Raw genomic sequence first — 15,869 nt, 5'->3', positions numbered from 1 at the left:
GCACACAATTCCTTGTAAATCTGGGAGTTCTTATCATGCCCTGAATAGCCTTATATAAAATTGACTGGAAAGGCACCTGTTCATTACATCACACCAAAGCATGGTATGAGCGCAAATTTAAAGAGGCCTGTGAAATTCTTACCAACCACCCTAATCTTAACAATAATAATGGTCTAAAAATCCCAAGAATAATGATGGCACATATTCTACCCACATAACCTTTAGTTAAGAGTTCATTATAAATTATTATTAGGATTGTAGTAATCTAAACCTTCTTAACCTTCATAAAACAAACACTTATATTAAATTGATTAGGCCACCAATGCCATGGTATTAATATGAATTTGTTTCTTGGACGATATTATATATAGAATATAGCTGTGATGTAGTTCCCCCCCCCCCCCCAACTGGAAGTCAGGCCTGTAGAATAATAGTTGATCAAATCATTGTCACTTTGGCATACTGTTTGAAATGTAATATAGCTTGTCTTTGTGTATGATGCAGATGATGACCTTAATATGAAGGTAGAAAAGTTTGGAAATTAAAATAATTATTCTTAACATGGTTATAGTCTTAATACTTTACCAAAATGAATGCTGATTACCACATAATATTAAAAGAAAGAACACACAATATGGTTTTCATAGACACTGATCAACATTATACCATTTTGTCTGTTTAGAAACGTATAAAAGATGCTTTCCTGAAACAAGAACATCTGTTTTCATTGTTCTTTGTCATGGAGCTTATGATGCATGTTGGAGGTGTGCAGGGCACATCTTAACTGGTTTGCTTAAACCTATAGTACATTTTGTACTGTGGGTGGGCTAAGAAATTTTTTTTCTATTTTTTGCATTTTTAATTTATTTTTACATAGTCCAGAAACCTTGCTCTAGGCACCAACCATGGAACTTTTTCTAGCCAGCTCAAGCCTCCAAGAAGCAGGGTGGTGGTCTCACACTAGGCAATGAAATTTATCTCCCACCCAAAATCAGTCTCAAACATCTGTGTCCATGGTGAGATTTGAACCCACAGAATGTTTATTATAGAGCGGGTATATGATAAAAGAAAAATGTTATCAAAAGTGTGTAATTTATACATATTCATTGAGTTCTTTACATGCCTTCTCATCTCCTCTGTATAATCCACATCCAGTACTTTGTGAGGTTTTAACAGCTGTTGTACCAAATGATGTCATTTAATTTTGATGTTAAGTTTTGCTGGATTCCTAGCTATGGTGGAATCAAAGGAAACAACATTGCAGATGTAGCTGCTAGATCAGCTCATATTTTTCCCCATGTACTGTTTGATAGTCCCATATACAGAATTTAAACAGCTTATAAGATTAAAGCTAATAACCCAATGGCAGTTGTCTTGTCAGGAAGTACTGACCAACATATTGCACAATATTAAGCTTGGCAGTCTACTCAACATAGAAACAGAAGAGAGGAAGCTGATCTTGTTAGGCTCTGCATAGGTCACAGTCATCTTTCACATTCTTATTTACTGAATGCTCATGATCCACCTGTGTGTGTGAAAAATGCAACACACATCTCACTATTTGTCATATTCTGGTGTAGTGTAGCCAGCACTTCACCTGCGAGGAATGAATTTTTTACTAATCTTAATCTCAAATGCACTCAAGCAGATGTTATAAAACTCTGACAAATTGCACGATGTGTTTAACTTTTTACAAAGGATTAATTTAACCACATTGAATTGTGAATGCTATTTTTATGTAGATACTGAATTGCTTAATTTATGAAGTTTTAAAACTTGCTTTTTGTACTGTACATATAATTTACTAATTTATCACTATTACTATTTATTATTATCTTCTGCATCAATAAACCAACCAATCAATCAATCAATCAGTGCAGAAACATGCAAAAGTTTAGTTTCTGCAGAATAAGTGATTATGCAATTGCATTACATTATGTCTCAATGTAGCTCAGCATCATCTAACACAGCAGGAACTTTATTAGAAACTGGTTCTGTGTTTGAGGATAAAAGGAAGCAATGACCAGGTGGTGAATACACTGTTAGCTAAAGCAACATTTCATATTTTGTCAGACTGTTAAGAAGGCATTCCATATCCTTGCACAACATAAGCAATGTTATCCACAAATGACTGTGACACAGCTTTCAAAGTGCAGTCAGTGCAGAAAATAGACAAATAATAAAGCTAACCTGAGTATATTATCACTTGGAAATTTTTTTATGGATAGATAATATTGCCTTCTCGGCTGAAGAAGCACTGTTATACTTCACATTTGTGATAAAGTATAACAGTTACGTTTTAGGTAAGTGAAAATTCTTGTTTTAATGCAACAGGAGCACAGTAATCCCGAATGTGGGGTGTGCACTGACTTTTGATTTTGTTATTCTTTTTTCATTGCCACAGGGATACTTCTTTCAGCACATAACCATTATGCCAAACTCTCCAAGATTTTTTTTTTTTTTTGTAGAGTACATGGAGAGTTTTGTGTGTCAAATTGGAGCAAAGGTTGGTGGCTGAGGTGCATCAAGGAATAATCACTGCTTGCAAGCTACACCAAATGTCCACATGTGAGAGATTTACTGAAAGCTGCTTAAATTTGATTAACTTCCGCATCTATGAATGAAAATGACCAAGTTTTCATATTCTGAACATGCAATACAGCCCCCCCCCACACACACACTCAAAAATGTAAGGAAACAAATTTTGCGCCTGAAGTATTTTCATGACTGGGGCAACTTGCATATAGAAGCTAATGACTTCACATCACTTGCCTTAATATTGCTTACACTTGGATAAAGGATTAAACCAAGTACAGTGGTACTTCGACTTATGGACCGCTCAACATACGAAAAAAATTTTTATATCCCATTTTGACCTCTAGATACGAACCGTGATGCTTTTCTTTTCAAATGAACTAAAGCCTGTTTTACATTATACTTTTTTTAAACTTTTATGCATGTTTAGTTGAGTGCACACTGAACCGTCTCTAGTGTAACAATTGTTGTTACTACGTCGTATTTATCTGAAATACGGCGAACACTGCACATATTTGCTTTTTTCTGTATCTATTTCAGTATTTGTGTAAAGTACTTCGTGAAAATTTTTTTAGGTTTGTATTTATTATGTATACTGTATGTATTTCTTTTTATAAGTGATGTGTTTTATTGTAGCTTCATGCTTATTTTCTGAATAATCTACCAGATAAGTGTCATTTCTCTGATCAGCGTATTATTTTCAACATGGGGCCAAAGAAAACTAAAAAAGAAGAGAAGAAGAAAATCACAATAGAAATTAAGAAAGAGATTGTGGGAAAATATGAGAAAGGAGTCACGCAAAGTGATCTGTGCAAGCAGTATGACTTGTCTAAATCCATCATAGGTACAATTGTCAAGAAAGCAGATTTTTATAAGGAACTGGTTGTGGCCAAAGGAGTATCTATTGTGTCATGTCAAAGAAATAAAGTTATGGAAGAAATGGAAACTTTACTACTCGTCTGGATTAATGACATGCAACTGAAAGAGGATAGTGTATCTCAAAACATGATCTGTTTACAAGCTGAAACTATTTACAAAGATCTTTCGCAGAACTTGCCATCCACTTGGAGTAGCAAAGACATCGGCGAAGAGTTTAAAGCTAGCAAAGGATGGTTTGAGAAATTCAAGAATAGAACTGGTATCCATAATGTTGTTAGACATGGAGAAGGTGCTAGTGCTGACAAAGAAGCCGCTGAAAGGTTCATGAAGGAATTTCAGAAACTGATGGAGTCAGAAGGTTACAAACCAGAACAAGTTTTCAACTGCAATGAAACTGGCTTTTTTGGAAGAAAATGCCTAAGAGAACGTTCGTCACTAAGGAGGAAATGGCATTACTAGGACACAAAACCAATGAAAGACAGACTAACTTTGCATTTTTGTGGCAATGCCAGTGGTGACCCTGAAGATAAAACTTCTGTTGGTTTACCACTCTGAAAATCTTAGTCTTTAAAAAGCAGAAAGTTAACAGGCACAAACTCGCGTTATGTGGAGAGGTAACAACAGAGCCTGAATAACCAGGCAATTCTTCTGTGATTGGATGACAGAGGTCTTTGCTCCCATAGTGAAACAGTATCTACAAGAAAAGGGTCTGCCTGAGAAAGTTCTTCTTATAATGGACAATGCTCCAGCACATCCACCACAGTTGGAAGAAGATTTGGCTGAAGAGTTTAATTTCATCAAAATTAAGTTCTTGCCTCCTAATACCACACCACTCCTACAACCATTGGATAAATATGTTTTTTCCAACTTCAAAAAGCTTTGTACCAAACCTCTTTTCTAAAGATGTTTTGAAGTTATCACCAACACAAAATTAACCCTCAGGGAATTCTGGAAGAATCACTTCGATATTCTTCATTGTTTGCATCTTATTAGTCAGGCATGGGAAGATGTTTCTGTGAGCACTCTAAAATCAGCCTGGAAAAAGTTATGGCCCGATTGCATCTGAGGAACTGCATTGGTAGGACCTGAAAGCGAAATTGACATTGTAGATACAGTTGTCTCCCCTGGCAAGATCATGCATTTGGAAGTTGATGAAGCAGATGTAGAAGAGCACAAAGTTGAGCTGACCACTGAAGAGCTACAGGGGTTAAGAAGAGAGCAGGAAAAAGAAAGGGATGAGGAGGAAAAGCAAATGTCTTCAGAGGACAAAGAAGACAGCAACAAAAAAGGGAGCAATTCCAACAAGTAACGTAAAAAAATCTTGCAGCACTGGGGCGAATTGCAAGAATTGGTCAACAAGTGGCATCCAAATCAAGGTGTTATTTCTAAAGCCACCAATATCTTCAATGGTAATGTTATTAATCACTTTAGAAGGGTGTTAAGGTTAAGAAAATGACAGATTCAGTCAACGTTGGATAGGTTTTTTAAACCTCCCTCACCTAAGAGACAAAAAGAAGCAACTGATGACAACAAATTCAAACTCCTGAATCACAAAACCAGCCACAAGAAAATTGATTTTTTTTTTTTTTTTTTTTTTAACACTTTAATGGAAGAGGATTTTCATACTAATCTTGTAAAACCAAAGATTTCATAAATAAAAATTAATATGTAATGGTATACAAAATGCATATTTATAGTGTAAAAATGCTCCTTCTCACTCCTCCATTTCTTTGCATTTTCTTCATTTAATTGAGAATAGTTTTTTAAAATATTTAAATTTTTGAATCTGGGATCAGATTAATTGATTTCCCATAAGATATAATGGAAAATTGGGTTTTGAGATACGAACTGCAGTCAGGAACGAATTAAGTTCCTGAGTTGAGGTACCACTGTACTTGCTTACACTTGGATAAAGGATTAAACCAAGTATATAATTTCTTGGTATCTTTTATTTATAGTATAGCCAAGTGGAAAAAGGCCAACAAAAATCTGTAATCCAGATTATTTTAATAATAAGGTGTGACACCTCTTGGCTACTCGTATACAAAAATGTGACTTCTGCATTACTTCAACCAGTTTCAAAATGTTTCATATAACTTGACAAAAAACGTTACATAAAAAGACTTATCATTTTACATATATAGATAAGTAGATAAGTCTCCTTAATCATTTTAATACTCATAACTACTGTATACCTATCCTTTCGATTTTAGTATTTAAGGTTAGATGTCTACCTAAAGAGATGTAAACTAAAACTCTGAACCAATTTGTGCATAATGCCTTAACTAGTTGCTTCTATGTTTATCTCACATCTTAATGATGTCACTGACATGATTGATGCTGTGTAGAATATTAATACATGTAATAAAATTCTGTATACATCTAGATCCTGATTTACGCTTACGTGCAGACCTACACATTTTACCGTGTAGGCATTCAGAACTGAAATCCTACGGAATAGGTTGGTTACTCCTTATTCCTGGAGGTATCCTATGTCTGTAGAAGTGTGTATTCATGGGGGGCCATTTGCGGGAGAAAAAACCTGTGGTCCACGCCCAAGACCGGCTAACTTGGTTATGTCTGAGAAAGATCCTTAAGCTTCGCAGGTTGGCGACTGGAATCGAACCCAGGGCACTCCTTTCTCAGGCATATGGTTGCAGAGTGCGTAACCACTTGGCTAACCTCGCAAACCACATCTAGATATCAGCTATAAACTCCTCTCAGCACACACAACTTGCACACTAACTATTATATTCAAAAGTTAGTGTTGCATGTCTGTGAACATAATGCTCTAAACCAGGGATCAGCAACCTTTTCACACTCACGGGCCACATTCAACTTTTATTTTTAATAATCGGGCCACAAGTGTTTATTTAAGGGAAAATAGTGAAAAAACAAACAAAAAAATTATCAATTTTTATTAGGTCAATCTTAAAAAACACAGAAATATTTAAAATAAGAGATATGAAACACAATGAAAAATTATCACGTAAAAACAAAGTAATATAGTGTATCCATCTAAATATATACGTATGTCTACCTGCTTAATGTGACTTTTGTGATTGTTTTCCCTTAGCCAGATTATCTAGATCCACTTTATAATCTGAGGTGCAAATTCGAATCGAAGCATGCAAATGTTCATCAGTCAGTCGAGAAGAAATTTTATTTTTTCTAAAACTCATGGCAGAAAATGCTTATTCGCAAATGTAGGTGCTTCCAAATGCAACTATCATCTTTGCAAAACTGATTAATCCTTCAATTTTTTATTTTTGGGTAAGCATCGATCAATGTCGAAATTAAAAGCATTCAAAAATGATCGCATTTCGATGCTATTTTTTATGAAAATCCACAAATCTTGTTGAAAATTCCGTTTATAAATCTAATAATAGTATTTCCAAGTTGCATGGGAGATATCACGAAGTATAGGTATAAAATTATTTTAAATTTATTATTCATATTATAAAATGTATTATTTAAATAATTCAAAATACGGGCCACATGCCATGCAAGTATGGTCAACCTTTTATGGGCCGCCAAAAATGCACGTTTTGGCTGCATGCGGGTCGCCGGTTGCCATCCCCTGCTCTAAACTTCATAATGCCTTGACACCTCTCAACAAAACACATAAATTATAGTATTGTATTTTTATATCTTGAATTTCTAATAACTTTATGTAATTCCTTTATACTTTTGACTAATGGTATGCTAATAGGGATTCTATCACTTTAGATTCATAGCAGATGACTCAGGATCCCATCTTCATCCACCACCAGACATGGGCAATGGAATAATTCTGAGAAATTGGCTTACCCTTGACATTTCCAGAACATTTGACCAGGTTTGCCATTAAGGTCTGCTCAGAAACTGTCACCCTGCAGTTTATTAACCAATTTTCTTTTTAATTATTTGCTGTGCATTCTCTTCCTCCGGATTTCTTTGCCGGTGCAGGAATGCTCTGTTGCTCTCATATACATAAATGATCTCTCATTGGCCATTATCCATCATTTTTTTTTCTGATGACCCCCTATGTTCCAGTTACTCTTACTCACTTATCAAACCTTCCAGTGCATAAACGTATTGAACTTCAGGTGCTACAAACAGTGTCTTAAACTGTACAGATCTTCAGGCCATTTTTCAAATTGTGACAATAATCGATACACAGATCTGTATTCTGTGTTGCAAAAAAAAGCCGTCTCAGTTCATTTTCCTTTATCTTTGATAATATACAGACATTGCCAGACAGGATCAGATCTTTTCTTGAATGACATTTACTGTTAGCTATTCCTTCTACAAATCCATGTATTAAGGCTTAACTGCTGGAAGAAACTCATGTTAGATGCTTATTGGAGTCCTAATTATGTGGGGCACCCTTTTAGACATCTGTTGGCAGCCTAGAATGTAAACAGACATCTTCAAGTATTAGCGTTTCATATTTTGGTAAGTTAAGGGAATGCAACCATATTTATTAAAATTAGGCTGATTTCTGAGAGTAGCTGCCAATTCCAAAAACAGACTTTCTCCTAAATTTACTGCAATGGAGCATTGGGGGGGGGGGTCGAATTGATTTTATGAGCTGCATCCAAAGCATGGTCTGCAAAGCCTGATTTAACTATAATCATGACTCCAGATGTATTTTTTGTGTTTTTCCATGCAGATGCTAGCAAATCTTCCTGGCTAACCAATAGAGCCTATAACCCTTGTTCCAGTGAGTCTTCTCTCTTACCACAGAACTTAATTATATACACACCATACCTTATCTGATGGCTACAGTTCCTATGGTATCATAAAAATAATCAGTCCTTCCTGCAGTCCTAAACCGTCTCTTTAGAAAGATTTAGTAATGCATTGGGGGGGGGGGGGTCGAATTGATTTTATGAGCTGCATCCAAAGCATGGTCTGCAAAGCCTGATTTAACTATAATCATGACTCCAGATGTATTTTTTGTGTTTTTCCATGCAGATGCTAGCAAATCTTCCTGGCTAACCAATAGAGCCTATAACCCTTGTTCCAGTGAGTCTTCTCTCTTACCACAGAACTTAATTATATACACACCATACCTTATCTGATGGCTACAGTTCCTATGGTATCATAAAAATAATCAGTCCTTCCTGCAGTCCTAAACCGTCTCTTTAGAAAGATTTAGTAATGCTATCTTCATATGTTTGAGGCACTTCACAAAAAAATAGAATCTTAAAGAAATAGTCTTTGAATACATTTCAAGATCCACCGATACTCCAGCGCCATTATCCCGTCCTGCAGTAGTTCTCAGTAAGATCTGCAAAATACCTCTCTACAGCTGCAATCACCTCTTGATTCGAAGAAAAATGCTGACCAGCGAGGAAGAGTTTTAGTTTGGGGAAGACATAGAAGCCAGAGGGAGCCAAATCTGGGGAATAGGGTAGATGTTCCAACCATTCATAGTGCAGATCCCTTAATTTTTCCATTGCCAAAAGCACCTTTGTGGGCTGGTGTGCATTGTCCTGATGAAAGATGATTTTTTTTTCTTCTGCAAACCGGATCTTTTCTCACAAATTTTTTCATCTAGTCTGGTTAAGAGATCGGAATAATATTCCCCATTTATTGTTTTATCCTTTTCAAGATTTTTAATAAACAAATGCCTTTAGCATCCCAAAACACTGATGCCATGACCTTTCCTGCTGATGGAACTTTATTTTCTTTGGCACTGAACAACTGGCTTCTGTCCACTGTTTGGATTCTGGTGTGTAATGGTGAATCCAAGTCTCATCCATAGTAATAAATGGATGCACAGAATGTTTTATTCTTGTTAAAATGCTCCAAGCACTGTTGAGAGATTTTCATGCAAGTGTTTTTGATCTGCTGTGAGCAAGCGCAGCATCCATCTTGTGCAAAGTTTTTTCATTTGCAATTCTTTATGCAAAATATATCTTGCACATTCTTTTGAAATGCCTATAGTCTCAGCAATTTCATGCTCTTTGACTCGTCGATCATCCAATACCATATTGTGCACTTGATCAATGATTTCTGGTGTTGTTACATTGGTGCTCAACCAAAACATCCACAATCACTATCCCACACATTTACTTCTTGTATCCAGTGAATCTATAGCTCTTGAGTGTTTCACCACTTCTTTTTATTCACTGTCTTTTCATTTTGCATATGCCTCATCTCACTTCTTAATTAATATCACTCTTCAAATTTTGCTTTTGCTCCCTCTATCATGCTTTATTCAATTCTCAGTCACACTTGCTTTTTTCTCCTTCATCTCTTCCATATGCATTCATATTCTCAGCACTTACATTATCTTACTAAACCCTTCCTGCCCGATACTGTTCTCAATCTTATACTCCTCACTGTCTTCTGCTCTTTGTCTAATGTTGACTGTTCTTAACACTCATTTAATATCTCATGGTCCTTCAGAATCTATATCCTCTCACTTCTCTTAATCAATCTCTTCACAAACACATCCTTTGCATTCTCTATTCATGACTGTGCTTACATTCTACACTTATTACAAAGAACCATCTTTGTAAAATCTATACTGTTTATCACATCATTTTTGCTTCTTGCTTTGCATTGTCTTCTTGTTCTCAATGCAGTTTTACTTCTGTTCACTGTAAGCTGCAGTTACACAAAAATCATGAACCAAACCTGCTAATGACAAAGTACTTGCCAACAGCCTCAACAAACAATGCAATTTGATTTTACTGTTACGAATAAATAAAATTTAGCTGAAATCTTCGTCTCCATGGAATCCATGCAACCACATCAGCTTGCAGTAGTCCAGATATGACTTTATAAAGGGGAACGATAACCCTGCTTGTCACTGCATTCTTCAATAGCTACATAATATGATGTTCTGTTTTGGTTACCTTTGCAGTATTTCCTCTAAACTTCAACTCCCTGTTCACGACATTCCCAAAATTCCTGACCTCATCGGTTTCATCAGTATAATACACAGCTTATGATCTCTTCATCCCAAAGTGCATAACCTTACACTTGGCTATGTTAAACTAGCAGACATTTACCATTGCCTATACTGCCAGTCATCCTGCAAGATCTCTATTATCGCTCTTCTTAGATTCACATCACCAACAAATAACTGCATATTTTCTCATAAATCATTTCCCATATCACTGATTACAAGTTAAATAGCAGAAGACGACCAATTACTGAGCCTTCTCCCAGACTCAACTCTCCCATACAGCACTCTGACATCTGTCCATCAGCCACTCTTATGCAAATCAGCTAGCTTTATGGTTATCCATGTTTCATATTCATGTTAAGAAATCCAAGTTTCTGAGAGATTGCATATGGAGCTTGAGCCACTTTTGTCAGAGTAGCTGTAATAAAATACTTAAAAAAAAAAAAAGAGAGAGATCCCTTGTATTATTGCTTCTTGAGTATTTTGCCAATGCGACAGTCATGCATGAGTTAGTGTGAAAGTTATCTATTACATATATTTTTCTGTGGTCAAAATCAACATTATTTTGAATAATGATGCTTAAATTTATCCCCCCCCCTCCACTACAACACTTTCTTGTGCTGTAGGTTCTGCCTCTCGTGGGATCTATATTAAAAATATGACTTCATCTTGGACTAAAATGAAGTACCCATTGCTCACCATGTAGGTAAACCTAATGTTTGTAGTAAGAAACAAAAGTTTGTGTAAGTATTATAACAGAAATTGTAGTTTGCTCCTCCTTTGCATTGGATATTACATTGCTTAAAAATGAAACGGTCAATTTAAAAAAAAATTGCTATTAAAAATCTATTGTATTTAAAACTGATTTAATTTATTGAATCTAAATCAAGATTTCATGAGTTTTTGATAGTGTAATATCTTATTAGTCAAAATGAAGCAGACTGAATTGTTATTTAATGATGCACATCTTAGTTAACTACAGCTCCAATTTGAGATTTTTGCTTTCCCATTATAAATAATTTACAGTAGAACAGCATATTGTTTTCATTTTGCTTTTACACAAACTGTCTTGAAGTACTATGTAAACTTCTTTTTTTTTTACCTTTAAAATGTTTGACTGAAATCATTCATGTTTTTTTAGGATTTATTTAAAGATTTTGTAGATGGAAGTGATTGGAATGCAATTATAGCAGAGTGTGATCCAGATTTTTTGCCACCAGAAGGAGAGTTATTAGGCTTACGTAATATTCATATTTTTGGATTAGCTAACGTTTTAAAAAGGCCTATTATACTCTTAGACTCTCTTGTGTGCATGCAAAGTTTGGGTGATTATGCAGGTAATTATGATACAAATATTGTATAGTTATTTTTATTGTACTCAGTTTATTTTAATCTTTGAAAATTTTTAATCAGTAGTGACAGGCATTCTAACAGCATATATAAAAATAAGCAGTTAGGATTTCTTATTCAAAATAAGTATTGATTTAACATTATTAAATGATTCCTTCGATTTTATCAGAATTCACCTGTATTTATTGTACTGCACTTTTGCCAGTTATATATTAGTGTTTAATTATATATTTATACTTTGTTTATAATTTGCAAACTCAAATTAGCATATATGGCAATTCATCTTGCCCATTCCCACTTCTCCACATACACAGGTTAGGACCTGATTCCACTTACAATTGTTCTTTAGAAGACTTGAAAAATTGCATAAATAGATACGTTAACACTAATATACAACTGGTAATACTGCAGTACAGTACATTCAGTCCACTTGAACTCTGTGTAAAACAAAACAAAATCCAAGGAATCATTTGAAATATATTACATTTATTAATTTTTATAATCACTAAAGAACTTATGTCAAGTTCAAAAATAGTAAATAAAATAAAGCTTCCCATACCTTTATATAATGTTGTTTATATACACTACATAAGAGTGCGAAGTGGATTGCATTCCTGTAGTGCCTCCTGGATAAAATTGAAATGGTCTACATCAATGATGATGCTATACTTTCCTTCAGGACTTATAGCCATAGGCCACATGATAATAATGCTCTTGAAGACTTTAACATGAAGAATGTTGGCCCTATACTGAAGATGTGGCAGCCCAACATAGAAGGCATTTCTAGATCAAAATATGATTTCCTAACAAGAGGGTTAATGACTCAAAATTGATGTTCTTGTGCTCCAAGAAACGATTCATGCAAAAAATGAAGCGCACCTGCTTTCCAGAGAAAAATTCCCTGGATTTATCTTTAACATTAACCACCCTAATTATGGAATAGCCACTTATTAAGTACAGTATCACTGATTACTTACCAAACTGAAGTGCAGACATCTTGTTCTCTGGATTAACTGTTACAAATGCGTATAAATTTACCAGTGTCAACCTGCATAAACCTCTTCTTCCTCTGTCAGCACCCAGTCATTGTGCTTGACGATTTCCACAGTCATTATTCTTTATGGAGATACCGAGATAACGACCTTAATGAAATACGCGTTGGTTAATTGGATGGAAAGCAAACCTATATTTAGTTTTTCTTAAAAACAATCCAATCTTTCCCTTTTCATAATGGAAAAGAGGGTACAATCCTGATCTTTTCTTTACTACCTTTGACAGCAATTGCTGAAAAGTACTTAGTACATAGTTTCCCAAATAGCCAACATTGACTTATTGTCTGCACAATAGGAATTTGTATTCTTGTTACTAAGTAGGGTCACTAAATCTAGGTGGAATTTTCATGAAGCTGATTCTAGATCTATTGCAAAGCAAGTTGACTCCACCTTTGGGTGGATCAGATCCATTAGTAGCTCCTATGAAGATTTGTTGTGGCAACTGCTAAGAGGATGATTCCAAAAGTTTTTCAAAAAGATCACATCCCAGATGGAATGATGAAAATGAAAGATTATTTCAAAAATTCAGGACAACTTTAATTCCTCCAAAGCTTCCAAATTGTTGCACTTTCTTTACAAAGCTAGGAAAGAGTGTTCAGCTGAATTGGCCATTCCTTTGACCAGGTTTACTATGAATCTCAGAACAGGAAAGATTCCACAGGAATGGAAGGAATGTATGGTAATTCCATTGCACAAGGGTGTTGCAAAGATCGATGTATCCAACTACCGACCGAATTAGTATCTCAGGAGTGGTGGTGAAGATTTTGGAAAAATTGATTAGGGCTCACATTCAGAAATTGGTTGACAGTGAATCTCTAATTTACAATGAATAACATCAGTTTACTAAGGGATGGTTATGTTTTAGCAACTTGCACACATTCTATAACAATGTTACCATTGAACTAGACAAGGGGAATGGATACACCATGATACTTTTGGATTTTGCTAAGGCTTTTGACAGAATACAGCATGGCAGACTGTTGCATAAATTGGAGAAAATGGGTCTAGGTTATAGAATATTAGCATGGAGATATCAAAAAGTGGTATACGGGGGATGTTAGTCTGCAAGATTTAAGCTAACTAGTGGTGTACCACAAGGATCAGTGCTTAGTCCACTATTATTCATTCTGTATATTAATGATATTGGGATGGATTTGACAAGCGACATACAGCTATTTGCTGATGATGCAAAGATAGGTAGGGTAATCAGGAATGCTGCTGATATGCAGTACTTGCAGAATAATTTGAATAGGCTGGGATTGTAGGCGTGGGAAAATGGGTGTCAGTAAATGTAAAGTCATTCGGCGTGATTAGATATCCAATGTCGTATTATATTGGTGGGATTAGGCTAGAAGAAACTGATGAGGTAGGAATCTTGAAGTATTCATAGATAGGAAGTTGTTCAGGAGTCATGTGGCAAAGATTGCAAATACAACTCAAAAGATAATTGCAATGCTGAAATGAATGTTCACGTGCAAAGATAAGGATGTTATTTTGCCTATTTACAATGCCTTGATAAAACCTCATTTGGACTATTGTGCGCAGGTCTGGTCTCGGTTGTGATTCTGATATACTGGAGAGAGTACAAAGGAGAGTGTTAAAAATGATATCAGGACTGGAATACTGAGTATGAAGGCAGATTGAGAATTTGTAGACTGCAGACAGGAGAAAGATGGGAGATATGATTGAGACCTACAGTCCTCTGAAAGGGTCATACAGGATTTCAACTGATGGAATTTTTCAATTTATGGAGGGTGGGGAAAGGACAAGAGGGCATTCTTGGAAGCTGAGAATGGGGTGAGGACTAGATTTTTTCCTCACAGGGTGGTGCATAATTGGAATGGATTGCCATTTGGTGTTGTGAGTGCAAGCACCGTGAATGAATTCAAGAATAAGTATGATATGCATTTTTGGAAATTATGGAGACAACTACCGTGTTTGAATAAAAACTTTAGTTTACTATTACTAAAATTTTACAATTCGACGTTTCGACCTTTATGTTAAGGTCATCTTCTGGAGCGTACAAATATACACAGGAAACAAGCTATACCACAATCATACTGGTTCGTTAAAGACACTGACTAACTGCTACCACAATTGTTGGCCTGACCTCTGGTGAAAAAAAAAAAAAAAAAAAATTATACATCAGCGCTAAAGTCCTATTATTTGTGTTGTCTACTATATACTAACATTATATTAACATCATTCCAGCCAGTTGGAGTGGAATGGTTTTTAATAATAGCAGATTGGCTAGAGTCCTGACTTGTGTTGAATCTTTCAAATTAGGTTGGCTGAATGTGTGCCATCCAGATCCTTGGAATTTTCATACCATCTTTGTTGTTGATGTTTGGGTGGTTTATCAGGATTTCGCAGGATTCTTTAAATTTTCTTTCGTACCATGTTTTTGTACGGTGTAAGGAGCAGGTGCTTTTCCAGTTGATTTGGTGTAAGGTGTTGAGTGCGTGGTCTGAGAGGCCTGCTTCACCAAAATGGTTATATTTAATGTGTCTAATGTGTTCTTTTTTGCGTATAGGGATTGTCCGTCCTGTTTCACCAATGTATGGTAAGTTACAGGTGCAGCGGATGCAATAGACTCCAGGATGTGCTAATGGGAGGAGAGGGTCCTTAGAGGAGCTGAATATAGTTTTAAGTTTAGTGGGTGGTTTAAAGGTGGCATTAAGGTTATAATGTTGTAGGATTCTGTTGATTTTTTCTGATAACCCTTTAATGTATGGGATGGCTATGGTTTTACTGTAGTCTAGATTCGTTTTTGTTGTGGTTTTATAGAGTATTTTATTGACAGTATTTTTGTTATAGCCATTGTTTATGAATGTGTCACTAATGATTTTTAGTTCTTGTTTCAGGGCCTGCTGGTTAGAGCAAATAGTTGTGGCTCTGTTTTTAAGGGTGTTTATGACTCCATATTTTTGTGCTGGGTGGTGATATGAATTCGCATGTATGTATTGGCCCGTGTGTGTAGGTTTTCGGTAGACCGTGAAGGATAGATTGCCTGAAGGAAGACGTGTAACTAGTGTGTCTAGGAACGGGACCGAATTTTGGTTTTCGATTTCGATGGTAAATTGTATGCGTTCGTGTTGTTTGTTTAGGTGGCTGAGGAATGTGTTTAGCGTTTGTCGACCGTGCGGCCA

General features: G+C 35.7%; 1 protein-coding gene across 1 annotated transcript in view; it reads left to right on the top strand.

The window, feature by feature from the left end:
• LOC150101198 (deubiquitinating protein VCPIP1-like) overlaps window positions 1-15,869 on the top strand; it is a 331,399-nt gene that overhangs the window by 65,264 nt on the left and 250,266 nt on the right. Inside the window, exon 3 of the mRNA XM_090402113.1 lies at window positions 11,460-11,655. Coding sequence (XP_090258239.1) covers window positions 11,460-11,655 — 196 coding nt within the window. The remainder of the gene's footprint in view (window positions 1-11,459; window positions 11,656-15,869) is intronic.

The sequence above is a fragment of the Typopeltis vanoorti genome, chromosome 12, assembly GCF_054136105.1.
Source record: "Typopeltis vanoorti isolate ZY-2024b chromosome 12, IOZ_Tvanoo_1.0, whole genome shotgun sequence".
Lineage (NCBI taxonomy): Eukaryota > Metazoa > Arthropoda > Arachnida > Uropygi > Thelyphonidae > Typopeltis > Typopeltis vanoorti.
Note: the sequence above shows the minus strand (reverse complement) of the source record. Positions and strands in the feature narration are given on the sequence as shown.